This window comes from Gouania willdenowi, chromosome 19 (assembly GCF_900634775.1).
Source record: "Gouania willdenowi chromosome 19, fGouWil2.1, whole genome shotgun sequence".
In the NCBI taxonomy this organism is placed as follows: Eukaryota; Metazoa; Chordata; class Actinopteri; order Blenniiformes; family Gobiesocidae; genus Gouania; species Gouania willdenowi.
The window spans coordinates 17425567-17450100 of record NC_041062.1 but is presented as its reverse complement, the minus strand read 5'-3'; the positions used below and the strand labels follow the sequence as shown (position 1 = coordinate 17450100).

General features: G+C 39.6%; 1 protein-coding gene across 14 annotated transcripts in view; it reads right to left on the bottom strand.

The window, feature by feature from the left end:
• Positions 1-353: 353 nt before the first annotated feature.
• cacna1g (calcium channel, voltage-dependent, T type, alpha 1G subunit) overlaps positions 354-24534 on the bottom strand; it is a 329241-nt gene continuing 305060 nt past the window's right edge. For 8 of the 14 annotated variants that reach the window (XM_028475732.1, XM_028475730.1, XM_028475731.1 and 5 more), the window contains 6 exons: positions 23029-23451; positions 18750-18902; positions 14194-14316; positions 11373-11571; positions 8804-8973; positions 354-2035 (listed from right to left, as the gene is read on the bottom strand). In XM_028475732.1, coding sequence (XP_028331533.1) covers positions 1037-2035; positions 8804-8973; positions 11373-11571; positions 14194-14316; positions 18750-18902; positions 23029-23451 — 2067 coding nt within the window. In that variant the 3' untranslated portion in view covers positions 354-1036. Of the gene's footprint in view, positions 2036-2476; positions 5361-8803; positions 8974-11372; positions 11572-14193; positions 14317-18749; positions 18903-23028; positions 23452-24534 lie in introns of those variants that run through there. The other 6 variants (XM_028475733.1, XM_028475741.1, XM_028475742.1 and 3 more) reach the window with 6 other exon arrangements.

Below are 24534 nucleotides of genomic sequence, written 5' to 3'. Positions count from 1 at the left end.
AATGCCCAGATTGGTCATTCTTCTAAATGCTGACATAAATGTTGATCATGTGGCCCTCAGATCAATCACATTTTTGTGGCACCGCTGTGATAGAAGATGCCCATCTCTGTACTACAACGTCCTTACCTAAGATCTAAATGTTTCATTATTGATTTTAGTTTTTCATGTAAAAAGCTATTTTAGAATATAGTCTACTGAAGACAGTTTGGAAATTTAAATGAAGTAATTGTCTCTCTACGCATACTGCAAAGAGAAAAACAGAGGACAATAACACGAAACAGTCACACAGTGAAGCACTTTTTGTATTCAAACCAACACAGGCTTGTGTATGTGCTTAAAAACCAAAGCTCAGTTTAATCACTTGTTTTCTGATGTATATATTTGTATAATATTCCTAAAAATACATGGTTTTCAGCACTTTGAAAATGGTTCACCTTTTTTCCTGTAAATCAGAACAGCTCAACGTATCTTAAAAAAAACAACTAATTTTTGACGTGAAAAAAAAAAAAAAAAAAAAAAAAAAAATAACAAGAGACGTTAAAGTAATGAAATGAATTTTAAAACAACAACCTGTACAACCACTACGGCCCAATAATTTAAGAAAATAGTGTCTCTAAAACGTTCATATTGCTTTGTACCTTAAATGTCTCGCCTGCTCTGTGCAGATGTTGACCACAGGGGGGCAGCAGATCCCAAGAGCTGATGTTCCAGCTGCAGATAGATGTGTGCAGGTGCTCATAGAGGATAATTTAACCTTCCTTTGCTTCATCTCTCTTTCTCTGGCTGTTTTGGCAGTTACAATACAAATACAAGGTATGGTCACACTACTACAGTACTGCAATCCCTTTGAAACCAAGGCTGTTTTTACGGTTTGTTGTAGTTTCACCATTATTACTCACTACAGCATTTTTACTTGGACTACAACCATCACCGATACAGAGTGCATCGTGTGTTTGAGTGTTCTTCCAGCTCTCTGTGTGTGTGTCTGTGTGCGTGTGTGTGTGTGTGCATGTGTGTTGGAGTGTAAGATCAGTGTTCAGTGCTCAAAACTTGGAAGAGTCAACAGTTTAGGGTTGGGGCTTGGTGGGCCTCCATCCTGTCCCATAGCTTCTCCAACTCCCATGTCAAAGGAGTCCTTGGAGTCACTGGACGGCGCTCTCCTCCGCAGCCAGGTGTCCCTGCTGGGCAGAGGAGGGGGCATCCCCAACCCGGACAACCCCAGACCAACAAGTCCGCCCATGCCCAGATACACACCGGAATGGGGCTCCAGTCCTTCGGGGGGTTCCACAGATATGCAGGGAGGGCTCATCTTCTTCTTGCGATGAGGCGAGGGGAGTGAGGACTGGGGGTGGGTCTGACTGGGGATCTGCAAGCTGTCAGCTCGTGACACAAACCCGGTGGAGGCAGTGCTGCGCTGGGGGCTGGAATCAGCCGACGAGCAAATCTCCACCGAGTGACAACGAGGGTCATCTAGCCAGGAGTGGGGTCGGGGACGGGGCAACAACAGGGTGGTGCGGTGTTGTGTGTCTGCGCTATGGAACCTCTTCAGCTGCCTCAAGCATGGGCTCGGCCTTTCCTGGCCCATGAAGCTACCGTAACCTCCGTTACCACTGCTGTTGCTGCTGTCGTCCTCTACTACAATGTCCTTACTGCCGGCCAACCCAGCATGAGTGATGATGGACACCTCCTGGTCCTCTGAAGCCGCCTCCTCTTGGGAAGGACTGACTGGTAGGAGGAGAGGGGGTTCGTTGGATGAAGGGGAGGAAGAGTGGGAGGCGAGGCAGTGTTGGTTGTGATACTGGATATGCACGCTGCTAGGGCGCGACGGCGGATTAGGGGAGGAGCCTGGCATAGCTGAGACCAGGCAGAGTGCAGGTTGCTGATGACAGTGATGATGATGGTATTCAAAGCTGGAGGGGTGGGGGGAGGAGGTGGGGGAATGAGGGAGGCCAAAGGAGGCCACATTCACAAATCCATCAGTGCTCTCGGCTCCATCTGAACAAAGGGCCTCCTGAGAATCAGTGGACACGGCGACCTGGAAGAGGAGTGAGGAGATGGAGTGAATGAGTGATGTCAGGGAGGGAGGAGAGGACCAAGGTTGGGGATCAGAGAAGATGAGAGTAGCAGTTAGTGAAAGGTGATGGTGATGAGAATCAGCAGCTTGGGTCAAAGTTCACTATCCAGCCAGCATGTTCTTACAGTGAAGGTTGAGAATAGGTAGGCTTGATTTTTGTTTAAATTTAGACATTATCAAAAATCCAATGGCCTCCCTTTTTGACTCGTCACTATTGTCTGACTATAGCGTCCTGTTATAAGCTAGAGCCAAATGTGATTCAAATGTTTTATTGTCATTTTCTAATGAGGAATTAAAACATGATGCTGAATATAAATGTATAGAGCAGTGTTTCTCAAACTTGTTTGGCTCAGTACCCCCTTTGTCCGACTACATTTTTCTCAGCATAATGATGGAATGAATGAGTGAAAACGCACATTTTAAAGGATCTCATTTTGTTAAATAAGTGGAATGAAATGGTATCTAGTGCCTCCTGAATAGTTTTTTTTTAATTATTTACAGTCATCTCCCTCCAGTTGTGGCACCAAGACTGACCTTTGTATTTTCAGTTCATGTTCTAATTAAGATCATTTCTATAATTTTCTTATATTGTTTTGTATGTTTCTCTGTTATTTCTGTGTATTTTCAGTGTCTTTTTGTCGCTTTGTGATTATCATTTCAACTAAAAACAAACTTTTAAAAAATTTTATTGCCATCATTTGTTAATTTTCCTCTCTATGAAGAGGTAGTGCCGTCGCCTACCCCAAGGGGTACACATACCCCCATTTCAGAAACACTGGTATAGAGCAGGCTGAACGATTAATTGCATTTGCAATAATATCGCAATATCATAAAACTCGATTTTTTAATTTATTTTTTTTCTTCGCCCTGTCTTGCACTGACCTGTTAAGTTCAGAGTGTTTAAGAAGTGCAGTTTACATGTTTCATGACACGTGAAGTTAGTGAGATATATTGAAGAGGTAAAGCCACACATTTGTTTGCTTTATTGTCGTAATCTGTGCTTTAAAATTTCAATTTTACAATTATTCTGAAATTGTTTACTATATGAAAGAGATTTATTTATTCCTCGTATTCACTGAAAAATACATGACAAGAGGCACTTGAAAAAAAATAATTGCAATTAAATTATTTTCCAAAATTGTTCAACCCTAGTATAAAGTAAACTCCTGATTGTTTGTCAGTAGCAGTTTGGTTAAAGAATGACCTATTTTCATTGTGTCAAGGTAGCGAGTAGTATAAAGTACTGTAAATATGAGCTTTGGGGGTTCATAAAGTTATTCTTTTCAACAAATCCCTTGCCAATGGTCAAATATTCCCCTTTAAAGGATTGACAGGTTAAACTTTAATGGAAGTTCTCTGAGGTACAGATTCAAAGTGAGTGTGTTCCTCAGGGCCAGGATGTTTGAAGCTTAACACAAGTAGATCTGATGATAAAAGCTAAAGTACTGATGTCGACGTCAGCAACGTTGCCTCTGATGGAAAAGATCCACTTAAAATGATTAAAAAAGAAGTTTGTGGGAGATCAACAAGAGGGATATGTTTCTATTGAGACTTCAGACTATGTTGATTTAAAAAAAAAAAAAAAAAAAAAACTACGGATTTGGTCCACTGCTTGCTTTGATCAGATTGGTCGAATAGTTCTACAGTTGGTTGCAATTCTACATCAAAAAGGAAAATATTTCTCTTGATGGTGCATTGGGATGTAGATCTGTATTCTCAGTAGCCTGTCGTTCAGCTTATGTTTCAGTACAGTTTCATGTATTTGGTGGATCATTTAGACACATTTGAATAGAGATGTGTTAAAGATGAGGTCATTAACCTCATGAAAAGAGTTACAAAAGCAGAATGAAGTGAAGTTTGTCCAAAGTTTCTTGTTTTTATGACTCTAACCCCTTCATGTGCATATCTCATGAGAATTCATGACAAAATACCAAATGGCAAAGTCCCAATTTCTTCTTTATTTTTTCTTTTTTTTTTTTTTACTAATCATTATAAGCCAACACCCCTAATTCATACCAATATTTTTCATTGATTAGGTAACCAAGAAATGAGACACAAATTAGATGACAGAAACACAAAAAAAAAACAAATGTTTGTGTATTTTACAGCTGAGACTCACTATCACAAGAGATGCTAACAGAATGCTAACACATTCTATGAAGGGGGAAAATAATCTTTGTAAATGTAATTGGAATTGGAAAATGCTGGTCTGAGTCATCATAATTGAGTTGTAATTGAACATTGACTGTAATTGAAAAATATAATTGACCCCCAACCTTGAAATAAACCTTTAGCTGTATTGAAGAACTTCTGGCTGACACTGAACTCTGAGTCAGTCACACCCCCCCCCCCCCCCCCCCCCCCTCCCCCCACCACACACAGGCCTGTAAACTGTTATGCTGGGTGTTTTCCATGCCTTCATGCTCTCTTTCTCCACAGAACAGTTTACAAGGTGTGAGGTCACCAGGGCAAATGTTGCATGTGCCGTAGCTTCTGTAGGAGAGGAAGGTTAGTGGGAACAGTGACTGCTACAATGTATTCATGACTTTTTCTCATCTCTCAGAAAATGGCACAGAAACCCACTTTAGCATCTGATGGCGTTTGTGTCGAATCAATCCAAATACTTGTGTCCTTGGAGATGAGGAAACAAACCATGCAGGGGTCTAGTTGAGAGGATGGGGGGAGGTGGGGGAGGGGGGAGTTAGGTTTTTCCTGCATTAGCCTGAATGGTGGGACCACAGGGCCCCCTTGTGGTGAAACTATCCCGAGCAGAATGGGCCAATCAGCAGCCACAGTCAGACAACCTCTCACAACGTTCACATGACTAGAAGAACACAGGAAGTAATTATCCCGTAGGAGCATGTTTCTTCCCTACATTTGGAGTTTGAAGCAAAACCTGCTGAGGTACAATTAGAATAATAGAAATAAACTGACAACTCTTTAAGCACTAATCAAAGTAATATCAAAGTCGGGTGCTTTTTTAATAACAAGACTGTAGAAAATAGCTTTGAAAGCATATGGGCAGCATTTGTTGCGTCATAGCAATCCCCTGAGTTGTAAACTTTGCAATGAGTCGGAGAATTTGAAAAGTCCAGTGAGTTCTAGATGCTCTGTGGCTGATGGTTAGCTTTAGACACGTGACTTTCCACAAATGAGGGAGAAAATAAAGAAGGTTGGTGGATGTGTGGAAGTTTCTGAAACGAAGGTTGTTGCTCCTGCTTCAGAAACATGAGTATCTGTGTTTGCGCAGGAGCTCAGGGTTGGGAGGGTTTTGGGCCCAACTGAGCTGTGATTAAAGACGGAGAGACACAAGGTAGGAACATGAGTCACCGGATCAGTGTTGCAGAAAGAAAGGGAAAGAGAAAAGGGAGAAGAAAGAAACAAACAGGGTTTCAGGACATGTGACGGGAAGAGCAGAATCCGTGTAGCCTTCGTTCTTTGGTTATTCTGTTTTAAAACCACATCAAAATAACAAATACAGTGTAATTATTTAGTTTTACTGATTTGAAACCAAAACAGAAACACAGAAAAAACAGATAAGCAGTGTTTTTTTGTGTTTGTTTTTACACTTGTTCTGTTTGTGTGACAGGGAAATTAGAGCGAGAACTGACGTCCACTGCACCTGGTTTCCCTCCCCAGGTCATGGACCAGGTCTCCACACACAATATGACTATTTAGGATTTATTTCAGCAGTTTTCTGCTCATGTTTTTATTCATTCTGTGGATGTTTTAGCTCATAAAAACCAGCTTACGTTTGTTTTGTTTCACGGTGTTAAGGTCCAAATAAATTGGTGACTATCAACTGTGAGGAACAATAGATGCTAGAAGTTCTACGATTTGACAATTTTGCAAATACAATTACAGCTCTTTTGAGGGCAGTAAAATGTTTATTTTGCACGTTTTAAATACCGCTAACAGCAGTCATCAACACACACGGAAGTTGATCACAGGAAACGATGAACACCAGTAGATTCATTGCACCACCTCTGGTTCCACACGTGTGCATGTTTTATACGTAACATCCCTTTTTTTGTTTTGATTTATTTATGTATTAATAACATTTCAATTTACCAGTAATAGGGATGTAACGATTCACTCAACTCCCGATACGATTCGATTCACGATACTGGGTTCACGATACGATTCTCTCACGATTTATTTTACAAAATGGGACTGTAGACAATTTTTTTTTTTGGGAAAAAAAACTAGAAAATACTGTACTATTTTCCTTTTATTTTCATTGTCAAAAGAATTCCTTGATAAACAATTCAAAACAATGCAATTTAACTAAAAATAAATCTTGAATGAAATAAATAAAGGAATAATACAAATGAAAATGAAGCCTATTAATTTAAATTCTGGTTCTATAATAAACAATGCAAAACTGAATAATAGTTCTTTTTCTTTTAAAAGTGCAACTGAAAATGTATTTTGTGCCTTAACAATTGGACTTAAAAAAAAAAAAAAAAAAACCGTCATTGCACTGATTTACGTCATATTTGTTTGGACCAGCAGAGGGCGGTAACCCAGTGGTCGGTTGGAATGCAGATATCTTGCAGTGAAGAAGAGAAGCTATGCTAGCGGACAGAGCTAATAGAAAAACGTGACTTTTACAGATATTCAAGTAATATTACAGATTTTCTTTCGGTGCTAAAGGGGTAATGACTCATTTATTAACATATTTAAGAGTAGAAGGCAGCCAGAAAGAAAGTATTAGCAGACTCCGCCCGCCGCCTACACTTGTGGATAAAAAAAGTACTGCGATTAAATTTTCAGAAAATCGATATCAACCGTGATACCTATGAATCGATTTTTAACTGCCTTACGATTAATCGTTACATCCCTAACCAGTAATGTGAGCAAAAGTCCGTCCAGTCACTAGATTATCTGGATACTATTTGGACCGTAACACTGTTTAGTAAAGTTGGCAGACATTCACAGATTCAGACTTCCAGCATCAATAACTCTTTAACAAAATGTCATCGACACACAAACTAAACCTCTTTACCATCGGCATGAGTTGGACAACATGATATAAGATAACTTTTTATGAAACGCAGCAGAGTAAAAGTCCGTCTGTGTGTCTCCTCTGTGTGAGGTTAAAACATGACACTCTCATCCTAGTTTACCCGTAAATATCCAAATATCACACAAAGAACCCGATTTAATTTTAAAACAGAAAATGCTTGTTTGGTTTTTGGTTTTTCCGTTTTCCTGTTTCTGGTTTTTAAATTAATAAAACTAAAAAAAAAGAGCAACGCATAAGTCACATTACTGATGAACTGGTCAACTGAGACATTATTGATACATAGATTAAAAAAAAGAAAAAAAAAACTTATGAAAAGCATGCACATATGTAATTAAAGGAACCAGAGGTGGTGTAATGAATCTACTGGTGCTCCTCGTTTCCTGTGATCAACTTCTGTGTGTTGACGGCTGCCGTTAGTGGCTGTGAAATATCTGTGATATTGTTTTTGCAAAAGTGTCGAATCATAGAACTTCTAACATCTATTATTCATCACACTCAATAGTCAGTCACCTGTTTATTTGGATACTATTTGGGCCATAACACCACAGAGCAAACCTTAAAATGTGAGCAGCTTTTTACGAGCCAAAAACATCCACCGACCAAATGAAAACAGGAGCAGGCGCAGAAAACTGCTGAAATGACTTAAACAATCCTACTGTGTGTGTGTGAAGACCTGTGGAGGGACACCAGGTCTCGCTCTAATTTCCTCGTAAATATCTCACAAAGATTTCAACATAATTATTTTAATTATAAAATACTAGAAAAACGCTGCATATCTGGTTTTTGATGTTTCTGTATGTATGTTTTAAGTCAGTAAAACAAAATAACCACACCGTTTATTTGTTATTTTGATTTGGTTTTAAAAAGGAACAACCAAAAAACGAACAGTACACTGATTCCCATACCAACACCAGCACTAATATAGACAACACACTTTGAATCATAATCACTTTTTATCCTGTCATGAAAATAGAATCAGTGGTTTAATCTTTTTTGAACAATATTTGTTTAAAGTTTATGTTCATTTCAGACGTTGAAAATCGCATCCTTTTATAGTCAATACATTATTAGAGTCAAATGAAATATAGAATCAACAAGTTTTGCTGACTTCATGCTTTTAGATATTAACCTTAAAGCGTTCTAAACTCCTACCTCTGAAAAATTATTTATTTCTAACAGAATTTCGTAGTTTAGGAATATAGTGAGGTTTAAGTCGATGAAAATGAAAATCAGGTTCATTAATGTTGTATTTGTGTTGCATTTGTTGATGAAAACTAAGGCCAAAACTATTCCAGGTACTATACGAAGGGAATTAATTTTATTTTTAATCTCCACATTTCTATTCGTGTTCGTGATTAATTCCAAAAGCTCTGCTGCTGCTACATGTGTATATCCCAGTTTTGTATTATACATGTAAAATTTTCTTTTTATTTATTTATCTATGTATTATAGTATTCTGCTGGCCCTGGTGCAAAAACAAAATGTCGTTTTTACATATTCTCATGTGGAAATGACAATACAAACCTTGTTTTATTGCTTGAATAGTTTTTTTTTTTTTTTTTAAAGAGATTTCATTAGTAAAACTCATCCCCTTCAGTCTTTTAACGACAAATACGTACACCAACTGACATTAAAAAACACACATATATCATCACATGTGAAAGAAGAGGGTTTCAGGGTGAAAGTGTAGATCTAGTCACCTGTCTGCGTAGTGTGCGGCTGAACGTGTGCGCGCGTCTGGGAGCGTGTATCCGCGGTATGCTCTCAGAGTCGGAGTGGCTGGGGGGGCTGATGGGTCTGAACAGGTCGGAGGGAACAGGAAGCTGTTGGGAAAACTCCCCAGGCTGGGAACGCAGTGAGCTGATGGAGCCTACGCACACACACAAGCACACACACACACACACACACACACACACACACACACACACACACACACACACACACACACACACAACACAACAATGTGGGAAATGCACTGAAAACAATGACACGTGAAACATTAAGTTGCTTTATTTGGTTTAAAACATCAAGCTATTCATTTTCTGTTCAGCCAAAGAAAGGAATTGCAAACTGTTGAATGGCTAACAGCTCAGCTAGCATTAAGCTAACATCTCAAAAGTTAGCTTAAAACACAACGTAGGCTAGGGTGACCATAAGTCTGGCCGGATTTTAAAAACTCGTGAAAATGTCCGGGTTTGGGAACACGGTATTTTAAAAGTCAGCTAATATTTGCTCTATCTGAGAAATTCCAGCAGTTTCTGAAAGCCAAGGAGTTGCTCCTGATAGCCAGTATCATGTAATTACAGTAACTTTACGCACATGTGACTAAATCAATAAAGATGCTGATTTGTTTTGACAAAAAGTTTGATTTCTGGAGGCATAAATGTTGTTCAGCTTTTCTTTAGTTGGTCTTTGTGTGTACATTATTTTTTTTATGGACAATAACAAGTGTCGGGGCAAAATTGTTAGTTATGTTTATTAACATATTTACTCATAGACCTTATTCTTTTTAAGGCTTTAAGTTGAGACTTTTCATTTCTGCTGTCTCATGTTTTCTGCTCTCTTCTCGAGGTCAGCTTCCCAAAACACATCTTATCCCTCAGACACGGAGGCATCACACAGTCACATGCCTACACACACTCACATAGTCACACATACACACCCAATACACATCCATTCATACACACAAACACCATACACGCACACACCTCCAACACTCACGACAATCAGGAGATACCAGAGAACTGGTTGTTTTGACCCAAAGAAGAAACTGTCTCTTTTCACCCTCTTCTATCACCTCCACCCTGTCCTCTTTATCTCCTCGGGGGAGGAGGGAGGGGGACTGAGGGGGAATATATGTGATGAGTTAGAACTGTGGGCCACTCGATCATCGGACGTCCGCCCGGGCGGTCACTAATTTTGTCCATCTTTGTACTCTTTTTTTATTTAGTTTTATAAGAAACCTTTTTTATAAAATCATCAATGCCTCGCCTGGACTCCATCACTCAACCAGAGCAATAAATCATGTCTCCAAATGAGGTCAACTGCAAATTTGCCGTGACACAAGTTATTCATCTCCTATATTATAGTTTTCCTTTAAAGGTAGATTTAAGAAAACAATGAGTAAGTACTTTTTGAATATGCCGAGGTCACCCCAAGTGTCCTTTTTTTTTTTGGGAAATCAAAATATGTATCAAAAGTCAAGATTTAGTGAGCAGTATTAGCCAAATAGTTAAAAAAAAAAAAAAAAAGCAAGCTTGAATACCGTACATATGTGACCAATAAGTGAAAAGCTCCATTACAAAAGCAGATAACTAGTGTTTTCATGATTTAGCTTTGGTAATTTGAGTCAAATCAAAGTTGGGTGGCTTTTGAGTAGGGTTGGGCATCGTTTGAATTTGAACAATTCCGATTCTGATTCATAACGATTCCAATTCTTTTAAAGGGATCTTCCACTGTTTTTACAAATGTGGCCTAAAACCTTTGAAATGTCCTTAATAGAAGATCTATGCCAAACGAAACGTATTATTTTGCACCATATTTGTTTTATTAATTTTTAAAAATAGGACTACTTTACCGTTCTACCTGTGCACTGCCATCTTGAAATCACATGATTGATAACGTGGTTAGCCCCTGTTAGCTCATTGTGTTCTGTGGGAGTGAAACATTCAGGATCATTTAGCAGCTTTTTCAGTCAAAATGACAACTTGTGCTGCTTTGGGTTGCTCTAAAAATCAGTAAAAGTTAAAAAAAAAAAAAGTTCTATGTATACCACTTTTATTTACCAAGATAATAAAAAAAATCTGTGGCCACAGGAGGCAACAGTTCTCACTCTGCTGTTTCGTAGACGCCATTAAGGAGAGAAGAAGCGCTCCATGTGCATTAAATACAGGCAACCAAGATTAATTGTTGCTCATTAGAGCAGCAATGGAATTATTTATTTAATAATTATTAATTTATTTAAAAATGTTAACGATTTTGAGAGAATCAAAAAGATAGTCCCGGGTCCAAATGATGCTCGATGCCCAACCCTACTTTTGAGAGGTGATGTTCTCTCATTGGTCAAAGCCACTCCACTTTGATTTGACACATACCGTGGCCCCTGATTCTAATTGTACATGCTCCTTATTAACATTTGGTTTTGAGTTTGGGAATTATGAGGATTTTAAAGTATTTAAAAGGATCAAACTTGTCCTTTTGTTGGTTATTTCCTTTCTGCAGTGGTAAGTATCAAATGAGTCTGGAATACTGTATGTAGTGTGTGATTACCTGAATGGTTCCCGTTGGTGCCCAATATGTGCTGAGGTGCCGTAGACTGTGTTAGAATCTGTGGACATGTAGGGCTGAACGGCTGCACGGGTAGGAACATGTAGCTGTCGTTGGGCAGGGAGTGTGTACGCCCAACTGTTGGCTTTCTGACGCTCAGAAGGTTGTCCTCCGGAAGCTCCCCAGCATCGGCTTGCTCCGGCTATACATAGAGAACAGTGATTCAGTCTAACACACCCAGTTTGCTCTCTATGAACCACACAACCCAAACAAAAGGTAGCAGTAATCAACAAACACGGAGAACAAACGGGATCTTGACACATTAGAGTTGACTTGCACAAAGCTGCCACAGATCACAGAGACATTTTTAATGAATTTATTTTTCCCCTTTAAAAACCCCCGACACCCTGCTCTGTGATTGGGTGTCAGCTAGGTCAGGGAGTCACTACATTGGGAGACATACTGTAGGACAGTACAAAAACTCAAGGAAAACATTTGATAGGAGTCGACTGTGAAAGAGACGAGGACTCACATGGAAAGCACAAAGGAAAAAAAAGACAGAAATCTGAGAGGAAGAGAAGCAAGATAAGGGCGTTGTAAATAAAGAAGAAGAAACCCAAACTGGCAGGCGAGGAGGCGCTCTACTCTACTGGACTGGAAAGGAACACACACCAGGCTGGAAAGGTGGAATGAGAAACTTGGTGGGCACATGGTTAGATTTACCAGGGTCTTTCAATTCTACCTGTACACCTGTGCATCTTCATCCTCTTGCTTTTTTGTTGTAGTTGTGTTTTTGGTAATTTAGCAACATTGTATCTTATTACTTTGTTGATTTTAAGAATAATGACAGGTTCTATAAACAGGTCAAAGCAGGGGCAGTTTGAAGACACTTCTGAGATCTAAAAAACGGATATGGTAGACACATTTTGAAGTACCATATTAGTATTTATTACTTTAATTTATGGATTTGCTGATGACGCGCTGTGTACTCGTTCAGAGATTCAAACGATTTCTTCTGATGCTGGAACGTGGAATGAAACCCTAGCTAGTGGTTAATGGGCCCATGTTAAGCTAAATCAACTTTTCTGTGCTTTAAACATGATAAAAGTGCTATTAGTGCTTCATACACATGCCCAAAGAGTTTTTTTCATTGATTCCTTCAATCGATAGTTAGAGGGTGATTTGCTCCTTTCCTACTGCAGGGTGAGCTCAAACACCTCGCTCCAATTTAAAGACGCGTTCCCACTTTGATGACAAATTTGACGCGTCTCCTGGAAGCTCTCTGCCCTGATTGACATGTAAACGGACACGCCCACGAAGACGAGCATTTCAGCGTCCTTCCCGCAGTGCTATATATGTATTTTCTACAATCTATGTATGTAACAGTGATTGCCCCGCCCCCACACTCTGTCTCGTGTTTATAAAGCAGCATGAGTCCAGCTATGGAGTGGGTGAGAGGAGGGCGGGCCGTCCTCTGGCCCTACGTCACCGTGCGGGGAGGAGGAAGTCAGTGTCCCGTCTATTGACACGCCCACTCATGAATATGCATAAGTAGGCCGCAAATCAGCTTGTTTGTGTAGAGTTGCTCAGAAAGTGACTTTTCAGAGGCTAAAACTCTGGAAAACAGGCGAGTTTGAGAAAATAAACCTCGAATACTATGTTTTTTGGGTTCTTAGAACAAATGGAGATAAGTTTAAGTGGCGGCCATTTTAGTTGGCCACCAACTTCCATTGGGGCAGCTAGTATCAGTGGTAATGGACACGTTTGTTACATCTACATGCGGGTTGTAAAGGAAGCTAAATAAAGAAGTCAAAATTGGCATTAATTTTTACCAAAATATACACACTGTACAAGTATTGTACAATATGTTTTAATAAAATGATTGCCTATATATTCCAAAACTTTTATTTTCTAGAAAATCATAGCAACTGTATTTGTAGTGGGTGCTCGTTCTATAAAGAGGGGTATCGGGACATCCCTAATATCATAACATAAAGTTGAAATTTGACTGCAGTATTTATAGATGGCGAGTTTAAACTAGGTCGACTAGGACTAAATTTAAGAAAATATAAATTGTGTTTTGACAACCAGTGGCACTGTGGTGTAATGTCTTGTGAAAACTGCTATTAGCTTGAATGTGTCTTTAAGAATAGTGATGAAAAGGTTTTCAAAAACTCAGGTCAATAGCTACGATCACCTCCGCCAAAGAGGTTATGTTTCTGCCAGCGGTTTTTTATTTGTCAATCCACAGTAACTCAAAAACTGATGGATGGATTTTGATGAAATTTACAGAAAATAATGGAATAATGAAGGATAGGTATAAGCTGCTTTTGTGTATATGTTTTTTTTTTTTTTTTTTTAATTATTTTATAGATTTATAAAGGGCTGAACACAAATGTCAAATATAAATCCATTAAACCTTGGTAAAGTCATTATTTTTAAAAATTTATATATCAGTTAAATTGACTGATGTTCATGTTCCACGATCACACCATCGAGTTTCATCAGGATCTGAAAGAAAACCACTGGTATGAATAAATGGATTTTCCTCAATATCTTTGTGACATTTAGGTGAATTTCCAATATATAAGACTGCTATGACTTGGAGGAGATCTGCATTCCCCCAAGTGCTTTTTAGTTTGGAATAATACAGCTTTTTTAATTGATCAACAGTAAATTTGATCCAAAATTAAGGCCAACAAAAAAGTGATAGATATAGCAGGTGACGGGTAACTCTGAAAGTACCCTGGAAAAAGACAGTAGACACTACTGCAGAAAAAGGACGGGAGGACGATGAACAAAGAAAGATAGCGGCCATCAGTACATTGCATTCCAGACTGCTTAGAAAGAAGGAGTTAAAATCGTCAGGGGCGGAGTCGTCTGTCAGAGCTAGGGACCAGGATTTCTCAGAGGCCAGAGACAGAACCTCCATCTCCGCTAGAGGGATCTAGGCAGGAAGAGACAACCACTGGTGAGCAAAGCAGGTACAATGACGCAGTGTGTGCAGCACACAGAGCCAGAGATATAAAGCACTGCAGCTACCGACAGCAACAAACACATGAATGGACTGAAAGTGTGCAGCAAAGCTATGCAACATAAAGAAAAAGGCATTGGAAATCAAGCTTGCTCATGCGCAAAGAGCAATCTTCGATTTGATCTGCGTTATGTTTAATGTTCCCCATAACAATAATTGTATTCCGAACACACAAAGAGAGAAGCACAACAATTTAACCAGCATACAGCGACATGAAGCAGTGCAAAATTTAACTAATAAAACTGTTTCTTATACTCAATTGTGCTAATGCTTTCAATTGAATCTCCAAATTCACTTCAACGGTATACTTGTGTGATTGAAAGTTCATAATGGCCCTCATTTATCAACTGTTCGTACATTGAGATCAGAGTGTGTGTTGTGTGTTCAACCAAATTCACCAAAATGTAAAAGAATTGTCTTGATCTAATAGCAGGGATTTAAGCTTTTAAGCTGTGGGTGAGTAAAATTTCATTTAAACCATCATTAGGCATTGGTTAAGTTAGTAATTGAGAATTTATTTCCACCCTCAACTCGATTCTGCTCCAATACGGAAACACCGTTCAGTGAATATCATGACAAAGTTTAATATTTTTGGTCATATACGATATAGGCTCATGACACATAGAGTGAAATGTTTCAAGCCTTTATTTCTTGAAATTTTCAATGATTATGGCTTAGAGAGAATGAAAACCCAAAATTCAGTGTCGCGGAAAATTAGAATATTACATAAGATCAATAAAAAAAAGGATATTTTAAACAAATGTAAGGCTTCTGAAAAGTATGTTCATTTCTATGCACTGGCATGGAGGTGATCAACCTGTGGCGCTGCTCAGGCGTAATGGAAGCCCAGGTTGCTTTGATAACAGCTTTCAGGTCATCTGCATTGTTGGGTCTGGTGTCTTTCACCTTCCTCTTGACAATAGCCCATAGATTCTCTATGGGGTTCAGGTCAGGCCAGTTTGCTGGCCATTCAAGCACAGTAACACCATGGTCATTGAACCAGCTTTTAGTACCTTTAGCAGTGTGAGCAGGTGCCAAGTCCTGCTGGAAAATGAAATCAGCATCTCTATAAAGCTTGTCAGCAGAAGAAAGTGCTCTAAAATTTCCTGGTAGATGGCTGCGTTGACTGTGGACTTCAGAAAACACAGTGGATCAACACCAGCAGATGACATGGCAGCCATGTCCACATACTGGACTTCAAGAAACGTGGCTTCTGAGCCTCTCCACGTTTCTTCCAGACTCTGTGACCTTGATTTCCAAATGATATGCAACATTTACTTTCACCTGAAAAAAGGACTTCTGACCACTGAGCAACAGTCCAGTTCTTTTTCTCCACAGCCCAGGTAAGATGCTTCTGACGTTGTCTCTTGTTCAGGAGTGGCTTGACACAAGGAATGCGACATTTGTATCCCCATGTCTAGGATTTGTCTGTACGTAGTAGCTCTTGATGCGCTGACTCCAGCCTCAGTCCACTCCTTGTGAAGATCCCCCAAATTCTTGAATGTATTTTGCTTGACAAGCCTCCTTTTGCTGGGGCATCTTTTCCTACCACACTTTTTCCTTCCATTCAACTTTCTATGAATATGCTTAGATACAGCACTCTGAACAACAAGCTTCTTTAGCAATGACCTCCTGATGGAGGGTGTCAATGACTGTCTTCTGTCAAGTCAGCAGTCTTCCCCATGATTGTGTAGCCTATACTGACCCAGAGACCATAAATTCTAGTTTTCACACTACCGAAAAGCACATCTTTGGTTTTCTTCATTTCAGATGTGAGGATGCTGATTTTCATCTTGGTAAAGTTTATTTCCTTGCCATTGCCTGTTTGACCTCAGTGGGCGGAGCCTCCAAACCTAGATTATTTGAGGGCGTAACATGTTAATGACGATCGAATTCAGCCGCCGCATTTATCAACACCTGATCATTTGTACTCTGGCATTGGTCAGATACGAAACCAAACGTGCACCTGTTCTCACACAAGGTTGATATATGAGGGCCTATGTGTTTACCAAACATGTAACGTAGATGATATTTGTTAATAGACAGAGAAAAGTGTATCTATTAGAGGTTTGATTTTGTTTGGTTTGAGTTTTTCATACTTCTTGCTTTCTCAAACATTCACTTCAAGAGCATTTTTGGGGACTTTAAGATATCACAATTGCCTGCGTTTGGAAATATTTTTAACAGTGGAAAAAGGTGTGAAAAGCTCACGAAGCAACACATCCATCTCCATTTATAAACTTGTGCAAACCTCGACAAGTTAGGAGTCCAGTATTGTCTGTGGTTTAATGAGTGATTTGACTACCACTCCTAACTTCATCAGTGACTCCGTTCAACTGAAGGGAATCGTGCTTCGCCAGGAAGATTTCAAATGATGGAGACTGAGATCATGATCGACAAGGTATTAATACACTTCACTATGCTGAGCAATGAGGCTGTGAAATGAAGGAAATATCTGAGGTGAGATGTAATGCCAAGACTTGAATAGGAATGATATGTTATGGCAGTGTATTTCAACCTTTGGGTCAGGACCCCATGTGGGGTTGCCTAAAATGTATAGTAATTTGTAAAAAAAAAAAAAAAAAAAAAACTTGGGTAAAAACTGATTCAAATTAAATGTTTTAAATTTTTTTTAATATATTATTTTTCAAATATGCATCACACAACAAATATCAAATAACTGTATCCTTTACCTAAATTTTCTCAAATATGAATCAAATAAAATGCAATATCTAAGGTGGCGCACTTTTCACTTTGTGCACTAATCCTAGCTACTCTGTATATGTAACACTTTTATAAACATGATCAAAAACTCAAAAAAGTCTCTGGGGTTACTGAACAATTGTGATATCAAAATGGGGTCACGAAAATTTGATCTTCTGACATGTTTCAACTGGCAACTCTGTCTTCGTCAGAGGTGATAGTTGACAGTTGAAAACATGTCAGGAAATGAAATTTCTTGAAAAAAAAGTTGTCTGAATAAATGAAACCATAACATATTGTTTCATAAAAAAAGACAAAATTAACTTGTTGGAATGGGATTGGCCCGGAGGACAGCAGGGTATTTAAAAAAGGTCATCCTTCTGCACAATGTTTGAGTTTAACAGTGTAACACGTTCTGGTCAATATGAGGTAACAAATGAGAACCATGAAAACACCAAACTTAAACTGCAATAACCTGAACCGCCTATTTATTTCAACATTAAAAAACAAATTATTCCTTGTTTAGAAAACTAGTACAGTGCCTGACAGAAGCATGTATTCAAATAGCGGGAGCTTAAGTAGAGTTGTCAATTATGGCCAAATGAGTGTGTTTGAAGGTTGGATGTACAAAGAGGTGTACATACTCTTTAGTGTTGTAAAGGGGTATATTTGCTGGTGCAAAGTAAAATAGCGTGTGCAATTTCCCTGGTTTAATTCTATGGAACATGCACATGATGAATTGATAAATAAAGTTTGTGCCAATGCAGCAGTTTAGGTAAATCTTCTGAAATGGACAGAAGTGTCCGCTGTGAAAGGGAAAGTAAACGAGAATGCGTCGCTCCAATGTAGGACTCTCTCTTTTAACATGCTAGGGATGAATAAACAAAGCATGCATGCACACACATACAAACACACACAGACAGTAACAGCACACGCTGTCTGAGCCAGTAGACTCGGGAAGAAGTCGGTGCTTAGCCGCTTCGCTCCAATCGTTGCCGTTCGCACATAGGTTTTCACATTTGTGCACAGATGCGAGTTAAATAAACCTGTCACGTAAAGCAAACAACTCTTAGGTGTAAATGAGATGATAAAACAATGCAATGGGAGCATCTACAGTATTTCAGTGGTCCGTGTCTGCTTGGCTGTGTGCGCGCACGTCTGGTGCGTGCTCACGTAGATACTCAAACTCTTCTGTGATTGGCTCTGGCCACACACGTGATTCTAGCTCGACACTGTGATTGGCTCTGGCATGCACCGGAGCAGAGCTGTACAGTGATTGGCCGTGGGCGCACACGTGACTTTAGTGGCTGTGCTTCGCTCGCGGTAGACCATTTTATGAAATTATTCAATAACTGAAGCATTACAGTACAAACAAATGCGACGTTGCACAGCTTTGAACCAAGCTGCAGCTATGTAGCAAATATGAGCTCTGTCTGTCCCTAAACACCAGAGATATGAGGCACAGACGCACAGACAGAGACTCCTTGCTTTAATACATAGATAATCGAACAATAATGCAATACAGTAACTGCAGCTAATGATGTTTGCTAATTGTATGTGTACATGTAGGAAAAACTACCTAATAGGAAGCATGAAAATGCAAAAACATAAGCCACCCGTTGATGTTTGCGGTTGGTATTGACCTTTTTGTCGCTGATGTGATGGTGGGGCTTGGGGGGCAGGGCGTAGTAGTGGCAGATAGAGCCGGACAGGTTGTCCATCAAACTCATCTCGCCTTCCATTGAACCCTGGATGACCAGGGAAACCGAGTCAAACAGCGCTCTCCGCTGGACAAACTTGATAAATGAAAGAAGGGTGGGGGGAGAAAGGAAAAATAGGAAGCAGAGAAAAGGAAAGAAAGGTTGAGAATGAAAGAAGAAGAATGGTGTGCACACAGAATAAAGAACAACAACAAAAATCACAAGGAGGAAAAGAAGAAAACTACAGTTTGTCAAGTAGAAAGAAACAGATAAACAAACATAAGAGACTAAATAAATCCACTCAGATTTTCTTGTGGGGTTTTTTATGCCTTTGTTTGTTTTTTTTATTATTTTCTTCTAATTTATGTCTGTCCCACAGTCGTATATTTGCACTATTATCCTATTTTGGTGCTTATTTTGTTCTTACTGTGTCAGGGTTGAGGTCAACATTACATTTTTCAGTTACAATTAAAATTTCCCGTGCTCAATTATAATTACAGTAACCAGCATGTTTTCCAATTACAATTAAATTAACAATTTTTTTTTTTTTTTTTTTTATCATCAAGTGAAATACAATTACGTCCTCATTTACTAAAGTTCAATTCAAATTGCTGAGCCTGAAATAAACTATTAAAAGTGAACATTTCTCTTGTATTAGCTTTCTGTTAGCTGTAAAATACTAATTTCTTTCGTCTCTATTGGTTACCTTGTTAGGTTTCTTAATCAATGAAAATATATTTGCTGTGGGCGCCTGAGCCTTTTTCATATCCGTAAATACTCTCGATTTCAACATTTCTAAAACTGTCAAATGTTCAACCTTGATGTGCAAACTTATATTTTAATAACTGTTAACTACATGTGTAGAACTGAACATAGAACTGTAACATGGTTTCCCAGTTTAGCGTGTGATGGCAAAATTGGTTAATTATGTTTACTCATATTTGCTCATAGACCTTATTCAACTTAATGCTTTAAGTTGTAACTTTTCATTTCTGCTGTCTCATGCTCTTGGAGGTCAGTGGCTCACAATCCCAAAACATAGCTCTATCTGAAGACCAGACGCGCGCACACACACACATACACACGCACGCACACATTCCTACGCTCATCTGCGCACCTGGCTATCGCTCTGATACCGGGTGGCGCCATTTCCAAGGGCGACCTGACCCCCTCCCTGCCTTCTCCTTCTTATCTATCGAGGTGTGGATAGAACAGTTGAATTGGGTAGATATGTGTGTGTAAGGTGTGATATTGAGGCAGTCTTGCCTTTTCCTCTGGCCTCTGAGCTTTTTGACCATCCTGCGTTGGTCGCCTTTCCTTCCTATACAGGGTGGGACACCTTTTTTTTTTTTTATACTCTTTTTTTTTTTTTATTTAGTTTATAATAAACCCTTTTTTATAAAATCATCATGCTTTGACTGGACTCCATCATTAAACCAGGGCTCCAATCATGTCTCCAAATGACGTCAACCGCAAATTTGCCGCAACGAGCGTTAAATTAAATTTCACAATTTGTAATTGTGGCAACTACAATTAGAGTCAATTATCTAAACTCATTTACAATTCAATTACGATAGCAACATATTATTGAAATCACAATTATAATTACGCCATAATTGTAATTAATTATCAATTATGCAATTACAATTATAATTGAACCCAACTCTGTACTGTGTGCTCTTCTATTGTGTTGCTGCAATGTGTGAATTTCCCTCTGGGGGATCAATAAAGTTCTATTCTATTGAACTTCTTCACTGTCAGCCCACATTGTGCTACTACGTCTGCCCACTGAGGGGCGCTACAGCACTATAAGTGAGCTGCTCTTCTGCAGAGTGGGAGGTGAACTTCACTATTATTCTGAAGGATGGATAATATAAAGACAGTAAGATCTCTGTTTACTGTCTACTGAACGTTCCCCACTGTCTGCAATTAAAGATGCGGAAGTCGACCGCAAGAGCTCACGGTCCCACTTTCCCATGGCACTGTGACCTTACTATGACTGGCATGTGCTCTTCAGGGACCAGACACACACACACAACCACATACTAGTATCAAGACCCGGAAACCTACAATAAACAGTTTACACACAAATAGAATCTTCCTGTCATCTACTTCCAAAGTGTGTATTTGACTACAGCCTAATATAGAAATATCTGCCATGGTTTATTTATACATGGACTAGTTATTACAGTGGTAGCGTGAGGACAAGGAAAAGCTGCAAATCAATGTATCCAGATTCCTCCCAGTCGTTAAATAATGCCACGGCCTCTAGAGATGCAGGGGTCATTGGAGCAGTCTCACAAAGCATCTGTCATGTCAGGCTGAATCCTGGGAAATGAAAAATGTGACCTGTGCAGTAGCAAGTGTTGAATCCGTGCGCAGTAATGAGGATGTAAACCTTTAGGGGTGATTATAAGAATCAGTCCTGAGCTCTATAATCTCTCTGACAATGATGGCGGTAATGGGAGGTACAGTGGAGACGGAAAGTATTCAAACCCCTTTAGATTTTTCATTCTTTGTTTTATTGCAGCCATTTTATAAAAACAAAAAAGTTAATTTTATTTCTCATTAACGTACACTCAGCACCCCATCTTTGCAATGAAGCAAAAAGAAAATTTTTTGAAAGGGGTCTGAATACTTTCTGTACCCACTGTATGTATAACTCATTGTGTTTCCTCATTTGCACAAAATTAAACCAAAACTGAAAAAAAAAACACTTTAATCGAAGTTTTATACATTAGGCTGATATTGCATTTAGCATGAATACGGTGTCATTAAGCTGTAATTAAGTGTTTGCTAAATTATGACACCTTTCAAGCTATGTTGGAGGTGGAGGGATCTAGTGGGGTTAGGTAGAGATAGACATGTTTAAAGGCATGGGCTACAGGAACCCCGTCCCCCTCCCAATAACAACAGATTTAAAATAGTAAAATCAAAAAATAAGAAATAACATTAAACCAGGAAATAAAGGAACAAAATAAATAAATAAAAAAAACCCTCCAATAAAAAGGTGAGGGACTCAATAAAAGAGGAGAAGGTCTGTAGCTTCCTGTGAGAATAAAAACCTGATTAACCTAACCTGGGGTTTAGGGGAGGTTAAGGTGAGGGTAAAGAAGAATCTGTTAAGTGTGGGGGAAGGGAGGTTAAGGTAAATTAGAGTTTAGATTATTTTTAAAAATCTCTTATACATTGATATTATTTTTAATAAACACAAAAACACTTCTATATTGCTGTGGTATCATTTTTAAAGTGATTTCTGCTAGTAATGGGACAGATTCTTGACGGCGTTGTGTTGCGTTTAGTTGTTCATTGCGTGCCTCAGTCAGGTCTGCGCTCCACGTACGGGCCGCCCGGTCTGGTCTGCATACTGTAACGGACTGGGTTCTATGTTCTGGTTATGTTCCACTTGTGTGTATTCAGTGGTTAACTGATGCTGAGATTTCCCATGGTTCAGAAGGCATCATGGTTACGTACAGCTTTCTCTGCCAATGTGCGTCTTTGTTTACATGTGTTCTGAGTGTTGATTGGCTGGCAGGCTGGGGAAAGGGCGGGCGTAAGCGAGAAAGAGAGTGAACAATTCTGTTCCCACGGTAGTGTGAGTGTATGACGGTGTGAGACGGTTCTTTGTGCGTTTGTTTGTTTATTTTTGGGGTCTTACTATGACCTCCATTAAAGCCTCGTCATGCGAGGCACCGCGCTACTAATCTACAGGCAGCAATGTGTTCAATAAAATAATAATTTATGTCGGGTTTGCTTCGGGCTCGGGCCTACAATTTAAGTTAATGGGTCGGGCTGGATTTTTTGGGCCCGATCAAACGTCTAGGGTAAATGGGTTGGGGTTTAAGAAGAATGGGTAAGGTGTAGGAACCTGCGTAATTAAAGGTGCAGATGATTAGGGTTAGGGGTTAAGGTAATGAAGGGTTGGGGTTAGGGTAACTCAGGGTTAGGGTTAAAGTTAGGGTTAGGGGTTAGGGTAAGGTATGGTTGGGTTAAGGTTAGGGTAACTTAGGGTTAGGGTTAAAGGTTAAAGTTAGGCTTAAAGGTTAGGGTAAGGTAGGGTAGGTTTAAGGTTAGGGTAACGAACCACACTTAATGACAGCCTTCATGGCACCTTATTCATGCTGATGACAGGTGTCATGTAAAGGTAATGTCAGCCTTATGTATAAAACTTCAAGTAAAGTGTTACCAGATAATCACTATATAAAAGCAGAAAAATTCCTACCTCAAGCTGAGGCTCAGAGCACAAAGGAGGTTCTGCTGTGATGTTTCCAGAGTTTCTGCTTAAATCAGCAGTGGGACAGTCCATAGGACCGTCACATTCCTGCTCCACATCTCCTCCAATGGCAGACCTCCAAGGGGAACCACCTGAACTGGACCGGTCCATGCCTAGTCCCAGAGAGTTTATCTGGGGTGAACGCGTTGCCATGTCCCCGCCGGCCAACTGGCGCTCCAGTTCTAGCTCCGCCTCCAGCTCTGCCTCCTCTTTAGCCTCTTTGTTGCTTTCTTCAAGGTGCTTCATGAGGACCGCAATGACAACGTTCACCAGAACGAACTGAGCAGTCAGCACGAAGGAGACGAAGTAGATGGGCGATACCACAGTGTTGTAGCAGGTGGTGGTTTCATGGGCACAATCCCTCAGTGTGTCCTTGGAGACAAAACCCACAAAAACAGAACATTTAATATGAACGTGATGAATCAAGCCCATTTACTATTTCACTTTTCAGGACTTAAGTTAGTAAATTCTATACAGAGGACTTCAGCTGACGTCACACGTTATGCAACTCTGCTTATCCGCCATATTGGATGGCAAGACTTCTACAAGCTCCAGTAGAAAAAGGCAAGTTTTGTTTTCTCTCGTGAGCATAAAGGTACTATCATGTTTGTCGTTTGGCTGTACAAATTGTTAGGAGAAGAAGAAAAATTTCAGTTTCACCGTGTATGGATTGAAAATTGGGAGCCAGGTAAACATGCGCACATCTGCGAAAAAAAGCTTTCCAAATTGCCAGGTATGTTACCTATCCTTGGAATAGCTGATTATAAGACTCCAAGATTGTGCTTTCAGTTGCTACTTTAGTATAGTAGGACTGTTTATGAATTAGATAACTGCAAACAGCAGGGTATGCCAAGTCCGGAAACTCATCTTTCTTCATACCACAATTTTCTGTATCGGCCAAAATTGATATATTGGTATTTCGCATGGATCCTGACAACCAAAAGAACGTCTTTCGGTCCAGACATCACTATGTCGTCGCAAAAGGCTCAAAAACCATCTTCCTCCACACAATTCTAACCACTGCTTCAGTTTTTTTGAAGGCCAATTTGGCTCCAATGTAGAGGATGTCACTGCACAGCTGTACAGTAGTTAGCAGTCCTGTCTCACCGCAAGAAATCCCTGGGTTTAACTCCTGGGTGGTTCTTCTTCTTTTTCTTTCTTGGTTATTGGCATGTTGCAACCACTTTGAATTGGTGCATATCGCCACTTACTGTACTGGAGGGTGTAAACCGTACTGGAGCGTGTAAAGTTCCTCCTGGGTGATTATTTTAGACATTTCTGTGTGGAGTTTACGTGTTCTCTCTGTACTAACCCTCTGTGGTTTTCTATTGGCCAAAGTGTCTGAAGGAAGGGAATGTTTTTTTCTATATAGCTGTGTTGGCTCCGTAATGAACTGACGGGTGTTCCCTGATCTTGTGACTAATATGAGCTGTTATAGGCCACCCTGACAGAAGA